Raw genomic sequence first — 14,857 nt, forward strand, 5'->3', positions numbered from 1 at the left:
GCTTTGATACCGATGAAATCTGGACACCGTGATGATCCTCAGGCAAGTTCTGAGGCGTTCCTATTCCTGTCCAACTAGTCTACATGATCTTGTAATTATAAGATAATAGTTTCATAATTATGAGTTGCGAAAGTCATAATTACTAGATTAAGTCTCCATTTTATTACTTCCGCCCAGGACGTAATGCATTCATCCGTGTCTGTTGGTTTGTTTGTCAGCAGGACTGCGCAAAAAGTGCCGAACCGATTTGCACCGAACTCGGTGGAGTGATTGGGCATAGGCCAAGGAAGAGCCCATTAAAATTTGGGACAGATCCGAATTATTAACTATGAATTTGAAATTTTTTCTCTGAAGTCTGGTGTATGTCGTTTGACATCGCCCATGGCGTATAGTTACTGAAAGCACCACCTGGTGGCGAAAGATTTATCATCGTCGTTGGCTCCACTGTGAGCATTTTAAATCCAGCAGTGACTGTCAGGTAGTTTTAGCAAACTAATTTCACCTGTTGAACTCAAATGTCACTCTTTTTTTTTTTTTACACAGTGTTTAGATATATGTAGCTAACATCCTCCAACTGCCGCTATGCTAGCAGCAGCCGCCTCTTCGCCGGTTAACTGTCACATAAAGTCAATTTTGTCTCAAACCTGAGCCGAAACTGGTAAACGCTTTTGCAGATAGTCTAGTTCTGGCGACACCTGGTGCAAAAGTTACGCGAATGTTGGCGTTTGGTAGCGCTAACCTTAGAGCATTATATTAGCCCATAATCTTCATTTTAGCTGCCCTACGCACATTCATTAGCATCGTGGAAAACAAATTTACTACTAAGTTACACCGTATTTGTGGCTAACGATGACTGGCTAAGATATCCCTGACAGGAAAGCCATCTCTTACGGGTTTGTTCGAGGGTTTTTCCAGCTGGTTAGACTGACGCTCACTTCAGTGTCGTGTAAGTTGGTGATATCAACTGTCAAGGGCAGGGAAGGAAGGTGAGGTGGTCCCATCACCTGGAGTCATCTTCAGCGTCGTTTTGTTCATTAAAATGAGCCCCGTGCAGGTACGATCGACTGTTTGAACAGTGTTGAAGCATTAAATTAACGTGCACACGTTTGTCACTTTTTTCACAGCTTTCACTCGGGGCCCCCCTTTTGAAGAAGCTGTCGGCAAAGTGTGGGAACTTCATACAGGAGAACTAGGACCTGGGGCGCCAAGCTTTTGTGAGGAACACATCACCCAAAAGGAGGCTGAAAAGGGCCTGCAGAAGAAGTGCAGTGGTGAGCCCAAGAACGACCAGGATGGTAAGTTTCCTTTGATAGTTAGATAAGTTTTCCTTTGAACACATCCTACCCTTTTGTGTCTTCCCTTGCAGCGGTTTCTAGTAAATAACCTCCCTGTACTTGGCTAATGTCTAGTCTAGTTATTTTATTAACATCTTTAGTGATGTTTTGCTGAGGCCTTTTCTGTCTGAAGTTTTTGTTTTGTTCCCACCATACGCCTAACGGGCATCTTATTTTGGCCTCCGGCTTTCTGCAGAGTTGAATGACTCTTCATTCAGTGGGATTTGAATGTGGAAGATATGCAGAGCACCATCCTGGCTCTCCAGCAGCAGCGTAGGGAGGCTCTGCAGCCATCTCTGCAACCTGGCATTCGGCTGCCACAGACTCAAACCAAAACTCACATGGGTAACAGATAAACATGACTTCAGACTCACATCACAGCCCCATTTGGTTCAAGAACAGGGCTCCTTTGAACACTAGCATTACGTTAAAAATGCACTAGTGTAGGGCTGCAACTAATGATTGTTTTCATCATCAGTTAATCAAGTGATTATTTTCTCAATGAATCTGTTAATCTATTAAATTTCAGACAATGGAGAAAAATGTCAGACCAACTATCCAAAAACCAAAAACGGGCACATAAGACAAAGAAAAGAAGCAAATTCTTACAATAAAGGAACTGAAACCAATGAGTTAAAAAAAAAAAAAAAAACTTAAAAAAAAAGATTATCAAAATGTTGCCAATTAATTTTCTGGTTGTTGACTAATCAGTTTATTAATTAATCATTTCAGTTCTACACGGATGAACTTAAAATGACAAGACAAAAAAGTATGTTGGTTCAAAAATGAATCATACTGCTATTTCTGTTTGAAATTTATCAAATGGTTTTGCTATTTTGTTTCAAAACTCGGATTGATTTTTTTTTAATGAATATAATTGGGTTTACTTATACAAAAAATAAAAAACTTATGTTCCTGACTAGACCTTGTGATTTTATAGAATGTTAAATGTACAATACTGACCATATTGGCCATTTTAGTCAAAATAGGGCAATGGGAAAACTGAATGTGACTGAGGGGTTGACATCAGATCAGTCAAAGAAATTAATAACTGCACATGAAGCCATTAAGGGGCAAGGCTGATTTCAGCTTGTCCTCTAGAAAGAAAGATCTCCATCTAGTGGGCAGACCATTTCATTCAAAGGAAGAAACATTGGGGGTGGGGGCCGATCATATTTTTACCACATCTATTGAGGACACCAACTGCATCAGAGCAAGTTGATGTCCAAGCAATGTATGTCATGGAATATTATAGCACCATTGTCGTGGTAATTATTCATGAGGACAGGCTCTCAGATTTGCTTCCATTTTTCCGTCTCCAGGAGACGCTGCAGCCCTTTGGCCACTTCCATCTAGCGAGCAGGCAGTGCGGTGGGGGAGTTAAAGTGAAACAGCTATATTATGTGAAAGTAAAGCAGAGCAGCTCACAAGGGTGAGATCTTTAAAGGGGGAGTAGCCTTTTTATAGACGAGACTCATTGAGGATCAGAATCTCTTCAGACCTCCTTAACCTTAAAAGAGACTGGAGTAATTTTCCTTTGTGGATAGCCTTGCCTTAAATTATCTCCAGTCCACTGGACAGGGGCATAACTGGATGCTTTGTTGTCTTGCTTTTCTCTCTGTTTTTTTTTTTTTTATAAGGCACAGATGGACAAGCAGCTGATGCAGGAGGCAGTTTTCTGCACAGTGCACTCTGAAAGTGAGAACCCAAAGGCATCTTGAAATAGAAACTGAAAAGAGGAGGAGGAGGAGGAGGAGGAAGAGGAGGAGGAGAAGAGAAAGGAGGGGGTTTTGAGTGAGAGCATTGGTATGCCCAGCTTAATACCTAGCATGGCCGTGCAGAAGAAACACACTGTCGTCCCTCCATCGCAAGGACCGCTTTCCACACATACCATCGAGAGCCAAAGGAATGGGAATGGACTTGGGAGAACAGGAGGTTAGTAGAATTAGCTTTTGTTTGAGAAGGATTTGTATAGTAGCTGATCTGAAGAAGCCTTTCCTTGAAGCCCAGCCATAATGACTGTGGATCACAAATACAGCATCATCTGATCATATTGATGACGCATGAGTAGAATATACAGATGATATATTCCCTATTAGAAAGCAGTTTGTAAGTGAGCATGGCTACTGTACACGTGAGAAAATTAGGGGGAAATCTATGGACGTAGATTACATAATATACATTGAATAATCACTATTCTGATTTCATTAATGTATTCCTAAAGGAATACATCCACAATCATGTTACCCCCCCCTGCATTTACACTAATTACACATCAGTCTTGTGTTTATGTCTTGAACTTTTTTTTTTTTTTTTTGCTCATTTCAGTCATCTTCATGAGGACTGGTCAGGTGCTAGCATGTCTGTGCCTTTAATACGCAGGCTGGTTATAATGGCTCTTTCATTTGTAGCTGACCCTAAGGCCATCCCAGTCCATAACAGCCACTGTTTGGGACTGATTTTTCTAGCTGATTTTGTTTTTGATTTATTTGAACAGCTGCTTCATATCATTGTTGCACCAAATGATGCATTTAGGTGTAGAATCCTATCTGTGTTTACAGACTGTAGAGAATCCACATAATATTGAGCGTCAGATTATGAAAAGTAAAACCTTGAAGAGGTCAGGGTTGTTGCTATTTTTTTTTTTTCACTGAATAACATACAGATTTCTTCCTCACTTACAGAGAGTGGCTCTCATATCAAACCAAATTCACAGGCCAAGAAAGCAGCCTGTTCTGTCAACAAGTCTGCCCAAATCTGCAACACAGTTACTCCACGGTCCACTGCAGGTTTGAAATAGATCTTAGTTTTGCTTGGGGTCACATTCGCTCTTTTTATCGGCCAGATGTCATCTCCTTAGGATACCTGATCACGTTGTAAAGCATGTCGCCCTTTTACAGACTGCGTTGATTTGGGTTTTAATTTTGAATATAACTAATAGTATTACTTAATATAACATATTGCATCAAACCAGTGACAACAAAGTATTATATTTTGGCATTCTAGTGGCTAATGGACTAAATGTTGATGAGAGGCTGAAAGCAGCACGAGAACGAAGAGAAGAGCACCAGAAGTTACTTGGTATGTGAGCACCTATGGTACACACGGCACTGTTAATGCACTGTCCTCAATTTCTAAAAAGATTTAACATAGATAACTGATAAATCTATTTATACTGGTTGACTTTTTTTTCCCAGCCTCTCGGGAACTGAGCAGGTTGGAGCGGGAGCAGCGGGCCAGGCGTTACTATGAACAACAACTGCGGGAGCGCAAGAAGAAACTGCTGGAGCAGAGGCTCAAAGAGGAGAAGAGGCGTATTGCTGTGGAAGAGAAGCGCAAGCAGAAGCTGAAGGAGGAGAAAGTGAGTTTTGATGGTGGAAATCAAAAACTTCTTTTTTTTTTTAATTTTCTGAGAGGCCATTGATTTCACAGCCGCGGATTGAGTAACAGCAACACTGAAGTTTTATTTCCTGAATTAAGGAGCGATATGAATCTGCAGTACGCAAGACGCTGGAGAAGAGCCAAAGGGCCCAACAGAATCTCAGTCAAAACTCAAGAGGAAGGAAGCTCACCAAGAATGGTGAGTAGGGATGAATATGCTTCTCTTTACCCTCTCCTTTTAACATAATCTTTCTAAACTCATAACACCATACTTAACAGTATCTGTTCTCTTTGTAGCATATCTTAACACAACAGTTCTTAGCGTGCCTTATCTTTTGTTTTTGCTGCACTTAAAACTTTATGCTGATCAATACACTAGTTCCACGTCAGTTACCTCTGACAACATGGGAGAAGAACTTGGTCAGTCGCCTCGTTACCCCCACATGCTCTTATCTGGCCAGGAGCAAGAGTGCTGGCTGTGAGTCAGGAGAAGAAGGTACTCTTCCCCCCGTGATAACAGAATGTACTCATTTGCTTTAATATTTTGGCAATGCAACGCTAATAGTTTGTAGTGCATTTTTAAGACACTACAACAACTATACTGCAACAACAACTAACTTTTCCAGACCCTTTGGTTACTAATGCTGCTAATTTTCCTCTCCATTGACGCACTGCTTCTCATTTACATCCTTTTCACTGTTCCCACCATTTGCACACATTTCTCCAATTTCCCCTTAATTATGGCACAAAACACTGGCTCAGTTGTCCATGTTTGTCGCCGTGCAGTTTCATTCCACTCCATGAATACCACCAACACTACCACCACCCCTCACAAACCCCAGCACCACTCTGGTTCAGTCCAACACAGGCCATCTGCCTCCCCCAGTCCCAACAACAGAAGCATCAATCTGGCACAGGTAAATCCAGCCGTTCCTTTGGTCTTACATACATGTGTGCTGCTAAATAATATTGTTTATATGATTTTATTGTTATCAGTCTTTACTTTTTCTGTCAGATTATTGGACTCAAAGATATGACGATAAAATGATGTAAAACAGTCATTCTTATGTAGTTTTTATTTCCTTCTTTTTGGTTTAGATCAAAGCAGCAAGACAGCAAGATGCTAATAAGAAGAACTCAAACAGGAGCTCAAGTATTAGATCAACTGCCAGTGTGAAACCAGCCACAGTTACAAAAAGCAGAACAACCTCCCCCTCACCAGAACGGTAGGTTAAATTTGTGTGACCAGTTCCTTCACTGTACATTCACGACATAGTCACGGTAACGCAAACAATGTGGGACATCTTCTCTCTCATGCTGGATCTCCCCTAAGGACTCCCCGAAAATCAATCAGCAGACATTCAACCCCGCTGCAGCTCGAGCTTCCATCGGTCCCTGAGGAAGATCTCGCCGTCTGCAGTTCTGCCCTCGCTCCTGGTAACTCAAGGCCTGTCAGGACATCAGCTGAAAGTCAGCACAAGAAAATGAGGGATGAAAAAGCACCAGAGACTCCTTGTTTGAGCCTGCCCGACAAGGACGCAGAGGCTATAACCAGAACAGCAGGAGATGGAGGTAACAAAAAGTGCAGTGTTTAAAGTGGTATTTAACGTGCTTCAGATATATGTTGAAGTCGATATTATTTCTCCTCAGGTCCTTCCCAGAGGCCTCCTCATCCAGCTCCGCAGCCTCCTGAAGTTGTGAGCAGGCCCTCAGCTGGGACTAGAGACCCAGAGGAGGCCTCACGTCTCCTGGCTGAAAAGCGGAGAGAGGCCCGACTACAACGGGAGAGAGAGGAGCAGGAGCGCCTGCAGAAAGAGGAGGCAGAAAGGTAAAAAGCACGTCTACCTATGAGACAGAAACAAAGCAGTGGCAGACCAGCGGGATTGTTGCAACTTACAATTCATGACATGTCCAGGCGGAGCCGGGAAGAACTGGAGCACAGGAGGGCAGAGGAGCGAGCACGACAGCAGGCCGAGGCTCAGCGTCTGATAGAGGAGAAGAGGAGAAGGGAGGAAGAGGAGCAGAGACGAGCTGAGGAGGAGAGAGCTCAGGCCATGAGGGAAGCCGCCCTTCTGCAGAAACAGGTGGGCAGTGCAAACATTTGCTCTGCCAAAACGCAGTTAAATTGCACAGCTCTATCCTGATGGATGCTTTTGATTTTCCATTATTTTCAGTTATTTTAATTGGAAGCTACATTTTATGTGTTTGTGCTCATTCTCACAGAATGTTCTGTATGTGCTCTGTGTTTTATGCAGAGAGAGGAGGAGCAAGCCAAAGAGAGGACAAAAGCAGAGCAGATGAAACAAGAGCGACAGTTGCTCATGCAGAAAGAGGAGGCAGAGCGCCAAGCAAGAAAAAAGGTACAGAGAATAAAGTTATTACAATATAAATAATAAAGAATCCTTGCTAACTGAATATAATGTAATGTAATGACCTCTTTAACTCTGTGTCTACCGGTGGAACCGGGTCCTGCCACTTGAGCAGAATTATTATAAAAGCAAGGAGAGAACAGAAAGCTACCATGCTGTTCTGAGACCAGTTTAAATGAGCATCCCCTGGGGGTGCAATCAGTGGTAGAGGGAAGCTGGTGCCTGTCTGCATCGGTTACATGTGGAAACCAGGTCTGCTCTAATCTTGCACAGTCTTGCTTTGGACTGAGGCAGATGTACAGATTTGCACTGAACTGCATGTTTATGATATATTGAGGATGAATAAATTCTATTATTTACTTTATGTCAAAACACATCTGGGAATGTTTTTGTTTCTTCCTCCCAGTTATTAGATGACTGTATCATACACACCCATCCACATGCATTAGCTCCCTTCGCCAAAATCAATAATGTCAAATATATCAAAAGTTCTGTTTTTATTTTAGAGACTGAATGTTCTCACAAAGCCTGCTATGACAGAGTTTTAATGAAAGCTGTGTGTTTTCCAGCGACTTGAGGAGATCATGCGGAGAACCAGAAGGACAGATTCTCCAGATACAGTGAGATTTGCTGTTCAGTTTTTAAAAAGTACATTGCCCCAGGGATCTTATGACGCACATCCAGCATCAAGTAATAACTAGCTAGCTGCACTTAAAGCCACACAGCCTGTCCTTGCCTTAATTGGTTAATCCTTTTCAACACAGAAGTCTGTACCAGCGAGGATCTTGCCAAATGAAGCCCAACCAAAGGAAAACACAGAGCCTGTGCACAACGGCACTATAGAAGATGCCGTCAAGCTGCCAGTGGGGACTAAGTCCTCACAGCTGGGGCTGAACACTGAGGTGGACATGGTACCTGTTGTGGCCTTCAAAGAACGCAGGTCTCTCAGAACGCTCACTGGCCTGGAGGAAATCCAGACCCACCAACGAGCAGGTGAGACACAAACACCAGATCACTTGTCCTCAACAACCAGTCAGATTCTGACAACTTTAGGCTCTGGCTAGTGAATTTATAGAAGCCAAGCACTTTATGTACCTGGACACTCACTGACGTGCTTCGTCCTTTGTCATGTTCGTCCCTAATTAGCTGTAAAAAGACCATGGCAGTGTCTGCAGACCACACAGTCAATATCAATCATTCATTTTGAAAGGTGATCTGTGCAGGCAGCGTGCCTTGCATCAGTCTGGAAACCAACACATAAAAACCAAATGAGCCTGGTTAACAAGAGTAAAGTACTGGGGATCCCTTTGAAATCCAGTATTTAGGTTGGTGGACCAAAAAAAGAAAAAACTGGTGATGCCTCTTTCAGGAAAGATCTAACGGTGTATCACAGTAGTAAACTGCTCTGAAACATTTTATTTGATATCTTTTTTTCTTTTGTCTCCCTGTTGTGTGTATTTTAGAGGTCATCTGAGCGCCTGCAACGTGAGCAGAGGTTCAAAGACTCTGTTGGAAAGCCGTGATTTCTCTGTGAAAGATGGGAATTCCTGCAGCACAGCCAGTTTGCTGCCCTTCAGCACCTTGAGAGAGCATGTAAAATTTACAGCCTTGCCTCACGGAGGTCGTCAGCATTTGGTCACTTTTCTGTGTGCAAACCACTCGCACAAAGCATTGGGCAAGTTAGATATTCATTTCTTCAGCACAGCAGGTTTCTGAACCAATGGTGACTATCCAGAAAAAAAAAAAAAAAAAACCATAGATGTAGGTAGTGGTAATGATAGCTTGTTGGCAAGTGCAGTTCTTTTATTGAGAGTGTTGCCTCTGTGAAATGCTAGGAACAGCCATTCTAACACTCAGAACACAGCCATATGGTATTTTTGCTTATTCCTGATATTTCTTGCTATCTAAGCACTTTTCACTCCTCAGTTTTGTCACTGTGGAATTAGAATAGGTCAAGTCGCCGTTTGCGCCAAGAACACAAGATCTTTGGGTGTTAGTTCAAGTTCCATTCCTGCATAAACTCCTATGTGACCCTCTGATTTTGTGAAGTATAGCAATCACATATTTCAAAGCTGCTAAGGAACTTAGTTTCCAAAGACTTTGCTTCAGTTTTGTGAGTGATGTTTTAGAAAATACAATGCACAAAGCGTTTCTTGCACTGACAGTTGCTCTGTTTGATATTGCGCAGTCACTTTAAAAAGCAACGTTTGAGACGTAGAGGTTAAGTGAGTTTATTATAATAAAAGCATATAAAAACATGTATCTGATCATCAATATTTGATCTTACAGTTTAAGTATTGCTTATGACTATCACTTGTTAACCTGTTGAAGTCAAAATACGCCATATTTGATTAAAGTTGATACTATGCTGCGTCTCTGCCTTGTTTTTCAGTTAACATGTTGACTGTAATTAACATGAAAACAATGAAATAAAAAATAAAAAAATCACATTAAAGCACCAAACACGATAATAAAAATGCTTTTTTGTCCATACAGTGTATGGATGTAAACGCCTCATACAGTCCACACTGTGCACATCTCTCTGTATTTGTATTGAGAAAGTCAAGGGTTAACGGAGGATGGAGAAAGAGGCTGAATCATTTGGAGCAGCCGTCTGGTTTGCTCTGTCTGCGCATGCACCTTCCTGAGCGCTATCTCCAGCTCAGTGTTAGCCAGCAGAGATGAAAAGTCTCCATCTGCAGGGGAAGACAGCACAAAGGAGTTAAGAACCCTAGACATACAATGGATGACTATTTTAGATTGGCTTAGGGGCATCTTCTATGATCAGAAAATCGAAAAAGTGCTGTAGTACCCTCAGTTGCTGAATACATAAATGTACAACAAATACCAACCTTTCTTGAGGTTGAATATTGTCACTATGCTGAGCTGCTGGAATTTAACATCTTTCTTTTTGAGAAATACCAGCAGGTAGTCCGACATCGTAACGTAATGAGGTCTCAGCAACCTGATGATCTCCTCTAAGAGAACAGTAGCGTGGGAACATATGAAATAATTGTAAAATAATACACAACAAAAACGGATTATTTGATGTTATGTAGTACTTGCGCATTATATTACCAGTCATTTCTAGTTTGCTCATGATGGCTGCACAGTTATATGACAACAGGGGATTTTGTATTTGCCCAGACAGCTTCACCAGTCCTGAGACGACTTCTGCTGTTATTGTCGCTGACAGGTTAGACCTGAGTGCATCTGAAACAGTAAGAAATTGTAAACAAAACTGTGTTTGCCAATAGTTTTTTTTTTTTTAATTAAAAATCTGAAGCACATTTTCCAATACAGAACAGACACGGTAATTCACGTCCGGGTCACTCACCCCAGGTCATCAGGCGACGCAAGCATGATGTCACATGCAGCAAGGTGTCATCTGACAGGGCGGGACACAAAAGGGCCCAGAGGAGTCCTGATAAGCAAAGACTTTCCATCGCAGCCTAGATAATGATGGAATTCAACATGACTTTAGCGAGAGTTCGTCCATCTCAGGCACTGTGCACGCACAATTCACGTGTTTACCGCAGACGCGAGACAGGAAATCGGGAGTTAAAACCCTTGGCGTACCTGCCGACCCATGCAGGAGCTACACAGGTTAGTGATTATCACACAGCTGTGTGTGATTATAGCCGAGCTGGACCTGTGATGATGAAGCAGCTGACCGATGTCATCCAGCAGTCCTTCACCCACGAGGAAGTCCTGGAATCAAACCACAGAAATAGTATCAACGTTTGGATTTTAATAGAATAGTTCCCTTACACCTGCAGTCACTTTTTTTTCTGACATAGTAATGTGCCCGAACTCTGACTCGACATCAAAGGGAAGGAAAGAAAAATAATTCGACCACTTCACAGCTGCAACATACCACAGATAGCTACCAGCTTCATCATTATTATGATGCTGCTTTGTGGGAAATCATACATTGTTTGGTGGGTGTGCAGACAGTGTTGACAGGAGTGTTACGGCTGGCTCTGTCCATGCAGCACTAGAGGTTTTCAGGAGCGCCTTCAGAGGCAGCACACAGTCCAGCTCCATCAGCTGCTCCTGGATCAGAACTGCACATAAAATTGACAAACAGTACCTGCATCCTACACGATGACAATTTCAGTTATTATTGACTGTAATTACCATTCTTTGAGAGTGTTTTTAGGCATCTGCATGCTTGAGCTGAATTCTAAAAATGGAATAAAAAGAGATTTTTAATCAAACATTGTTTACCTTGAAATTCAGATAATCACCCACGTAAGTCCCATTTACCTTTTGTACAGAGGAAGACGTGAGAGTCAGAAGAGACTTTAGCAAATAATGACCCCCCATGCTGAGCAACTTCGGGTGATGCTCCTGGGTAGCAGCGATGTTGCGCAGAGCAGTGCAGCTGCAAAACTGAACCTCTGAATCTGAGGACTGCAGCAGAAGAACCAAGACAGGAACACCTCCTGCTTGACACAAGATCCTTGTTGACCAATCTGGAAAAAGAGGAGAACGTTTAACATTTTCTGGCAAAGTAACACTGGAAAGACATTGGAAGAAAAACAAGAAGAAAAAAAAAACAGCTTTTGGTTTTAAGAAGATTGTGTGAACAGTGATGTTCAAAAGGAAACTATCCCACCTGACTGTGTGAGATGTAACAGAGCCCAGGTTGCATTCTGTTGCACCTGAGGGTCATAGGATTTTGCTAAAGCCAACAGTGGTATGATTCCATCCACCATGATAGCATCTCTGTTTGACTCTGTACGAAACGGAAGAAAAACACACATGCTCAGCTCATCTACGAAGAACTTCTCTATTATGCTGTCTCTTTGGAGTCATACACACGATAAAATTTTGCGCAAGCCATGGAGGCTTTCCACAGCTTGGATGCTGTCTGGAAACATGCAATCTAATTTCCATCCCCACATGCATATGTTCTTAAAGCAAGACCAGGATGAATGAGACTAGACGGTTCACAGGGGCATTTTTTGAAGCACGTGAGACGCATTTAGTTTTTTTCTATTTCACCTCTGTCACCACCTCCATCACCTGTCTCTTGCAGCAGAAACTCGTACAGAATTTGTGGCAGTGTGCAGAATTACAGGAACATATGCAGTTACTGCTATCGTCAGGGAAGAATTTGAGTAAGACAAATACACTGCCACTATCAAAGTCTCCTGTAACCCCAAACACAGTAAGTAGCTACTGTGTTTGGTAGCTACGGTAAGTGGCATATTAACAATATGCTGTACAAATATGCCAATTCCTACGTTTTCTATGTAGCTTCACTTATATTTGTTTTTCTCTCTTTAAAATAAGTTTAACACAAAAGCAAATAACATACTTTCTAGATTCTCTATAGTAGGAACTATTAAAAACAGTTTTTTAAAAGCTCTGTCTGTGCAGACCTGAGGAGGCCAGCATGACGACGCAGGCACAGGAGTGACACTGAGCGGTGGCATCACCAGTCTGGAACAACTCCAGTATGGGCACCAGCATCCCCATTTCAACCACCAACTCTTTACACACTGAAATCAGATTTCATGGACAGTGATTATGACCATCTGATCCACATAGACTGTGAGATTTCAGTTGGAGGCCGTGAGACGGTGTTGATTTTACCTATTAGTGAAGTTCAGGATTATGAATCAACAAACAACGTTTTCTTTTTTAAATACCTCATGGCTCTTATCTCTTACCATTATTCTTTACTAACAGATTGACCAAGGAGAGAGAGATATTCTTTAGCACATCCAGGTCAGTTGATAAAAGTAAAGCCAGGACTGGCTCCACGAAGGCATCTGGCAAGGGAGATTTCACTGTAACACACAAATACAGGAGGCAAAAAAACAATTTGTTGAGTCAGTTCACCTTCTTGTCTGTTGTTTTACAATAGACAATAATGATCTAAAGGTTCAACAAAATCTGAATTTGCCATCAGTCTTAATGGCTAAAGCCATATGTTAGAAATTTAGATAATATATCTGGCAGTTGGTTTCAAGTTCGAGTCCTAAAAGAAATATTCTTCCCGTGTCCTATTAACCTCAACAAAGTAAACAGGAATCTGTCAGCCAACTCCTGTTAGGAAAATATGTGGTCACCCATTTAGATACTACAGGTCAAACCCTGCATCGAGCCTGTCACCACGATGATCTGACAAGAAAACTTTGAGAAAACTTTGAGTTTTTTGCTCAAACTCTCTGCAAACTTTCCTTAAATAAAGTGATTGTATTTATCCTGAACTCCATGCATGGACGTTATCTGCCAACCCTGGAAAAAAAAAAAAAAAATACAGTTGAAAATTTGCATGATACTGGTCGCACCCCTTAGAGAGCTTATCTTAGCAGTGAGTGATATGAGAAACCTGAGGTGCAAACAATAGTCTCATTTTTACGTGCCACTGATCTGCAAGTCATTTCCATCCTGCAGAATGTCAGGCGCCACATAAGACTCCGCTTGTTTTTCTTTACTCACAGTGATGACTGAGATGTAAATAATACATGGCTGCAGTCATCTGCAGGTCGGCGTTTTCTGAGGCTGCAAGTCTGTTCAGTGCTCGTAGACCTTCCTGACTGAGCAGTTGGGTTTCATCGTCTAAGAGGACAGACAGATTAACAACGGTGAACATCCCCAAATTTAAGAGCTGATGGATCTAACATCAAACACTTTTCTGCTTTATTCGGATTTTGTACATGATTTGTGTAAATGCCAAGCACATGATTTTTTTTAAATTTTTTGTAAAAACAACAGAATAGAATAATTTGTTTTCTTAAGACAAAAAGAGACTGTTGATGTAACTTTTAGTTTGATATCCTAAATTTGAATGACAGATGGGTAAACTTTGTTTCCTCTGTTAAAAAAAAAAAAAAGACAGGTAATGTGCATAAAGGTGTGTTTCCCCTCCACAACAATACTGCTTTATAACAAAGAAAATCCATGTCCACAAAGTTCCTACCATACAGGAGGTGTAAAGAGGGCAACTCTTGAGTCGTCCTCCTGGGGAAGCTCCGCTCAGGTGTATTCCTAAAGCAGGTGCACTGAGAAAGCTCTCTGAGCACGTCCCTTATTTTTTGCTCAAACTCTCTGCAAACTCTCCTCAGATGGGCGCTGAGTTCTTTGAGAACTCGCGAGCAACTCGCACAGAGGCCCGAGGCCATGGCTTGCATCTCGCGCAGAAGCGCATGGCACCTGCCTGTTACGCACAAACCTGCACTTGGACACGCCCACGGCGGAGGTCACCTGACTGTAATGTAAATTACACCTCGGCGTTGCAGCGCATCACACGGTTCAGACCCTTCACAGACCCTTGTGTAGCTGGGTGGTTTCACACTGCAGTAAATCATTTTATGCCCTTATCTCATGTTTTGTTTGTAAAATCTTTCGCTTAAATGACAGTGGTGTAAAGTAACTGAGGACATTTACTCAAGTATTGCACCTTAGTACAATTTCTTTAATTCCGGTTTAGATTTTAAAATTAAGATTCTGCAAGATATTCGTCAGGGAATGTACATTTGATTTTCAGGAATTTTCTTGGAATTTTTTTTATTTACATAGTTTGTAATCTACACGGGCAATAAAGTGGAACTATTATTTTATTGATCATGTATTTTTTAAACTACAAGATGTGGAGGAAAGCTCATAAAATACAGCGCATTGTTAAAGATTAAATCAGTGGTTTCCAACGTTTTTGATTTGTGAAAAGTAATTTAGAAAAAACAGTATTTGGAGCCTGTTGTCACAGATTTCTGTGAGTTGTAAGCAGTTCTACTAAAGAGTGATTTCTCCTCTTTA

General features: G+C 41.8%; 2 protein-coding genes across 12 annotated transcripts; one reads left to right on the forward strand and one right to left on the reverse strand.

Annotated features, from left to right (window-relative positions):
* The first annotated feature begins 437 nt into the window (after positions 1–437).
* On the forward strand, positions 438–8,837 carry map7a (microtubule-associated protein 7a). 11 transcript variants are annotated; one of them, XM_040136971.1, is made up of 18 exons: positions 438–986; positions 1,125–1,295; positions 1,531–1,679; positions 2,975–3,269; positions 4,019–4,123; positions 4,341–4,415; positions 4,532–4,695; positions 4,815–4,914; positions 5,095–5,211; positions 5,502–5,632; positions 5,814–5,941; positions 6,049–6,287; positions 6,366–6,543; positions 6,631–6,799; positions 6,971–7,075; positions 7,654–7,704; positions 7,852–8,077; positions 8,548–8,837. In XM_040136971.1, the coding sequence occupies exons 4-18, from the start codon at positions 3,143–3,145 to the stop codon at positions 8,556–8,558; spliced, it is 1,926 nt and encodes a 641-aa protein (XP_039992905.1). In that variant the 5' UTR covers positions 438–986; positions 1,125–1,295; positions 1,531–1,679; positions 2,975–3,142; the 3' UTR covers positions 8,559–8,837. The 11 variants fall into 11 exon arrangements, with proteins under 11 accessions (XP_039992905.1, XP_039992906.1, XP_039992909.1 ...); XM_040136963.1 differs by having other exon boundaries at positions 440–986; positions 7,849–8,077; XM_040136965.1 differs by having other exon boundaries at positions 440–986; positions 2,981–3,269; positions 7,849–8,077.
* A 462-nt stretch (positions 8,838–9,299) lies between these two features.
* On the reverse strand, positions 9,300–14,295 carry ankar (ankyrin and armadillo repeat containing). The gene is made up of 13 exons (XM_040136976.1): positions 14,022–14,295; positions 13,541–13,660; positions 12,766–12,885; positions 12,475–12,594; positions 11,706–11,825; positions 11,354–11,562; positions 11,225–11,270; positions 11,018–11,151; positions 10,664–10,795; positions 10,422–10,536; positions 10,163–10,297; positions 9,937–10,062; positions 9,300–9,780 (listed from the first exon to the last, which is right to left on the reverse strand). Exons 1-13 carry the CDS (start codon positions 14,230–14,232, stop codon positions 9,647–9,649), a joined length of 1,722 nt encoding a protein of 573 aa, XP_039992910.1. The 5' UTR covers positions 14,233–14,295; the 3' UTR covers positions 9,300–9,646.
* Between the last annotated feature and the right edge of the window lie 562 nt (positions 14,296–14,857).

The sequence above is a fragment of the Xiphias gladius genome, chromosome 10 (assembly GCF_016859285.1).
Source record: "Xiphias gladius isolate SHS-SW01 ecotype Sanya breed wild chromosome 10, ASM1685928v1, whole genome shotgun sequence".
Taxonomy (NCBI): domain Eukaryota; kingdom Metazoa; phylum Chordata; class Actinopteri; order Istiophoriformes; family Xiphiidae; genus Xiphias; species Xiphias gladius.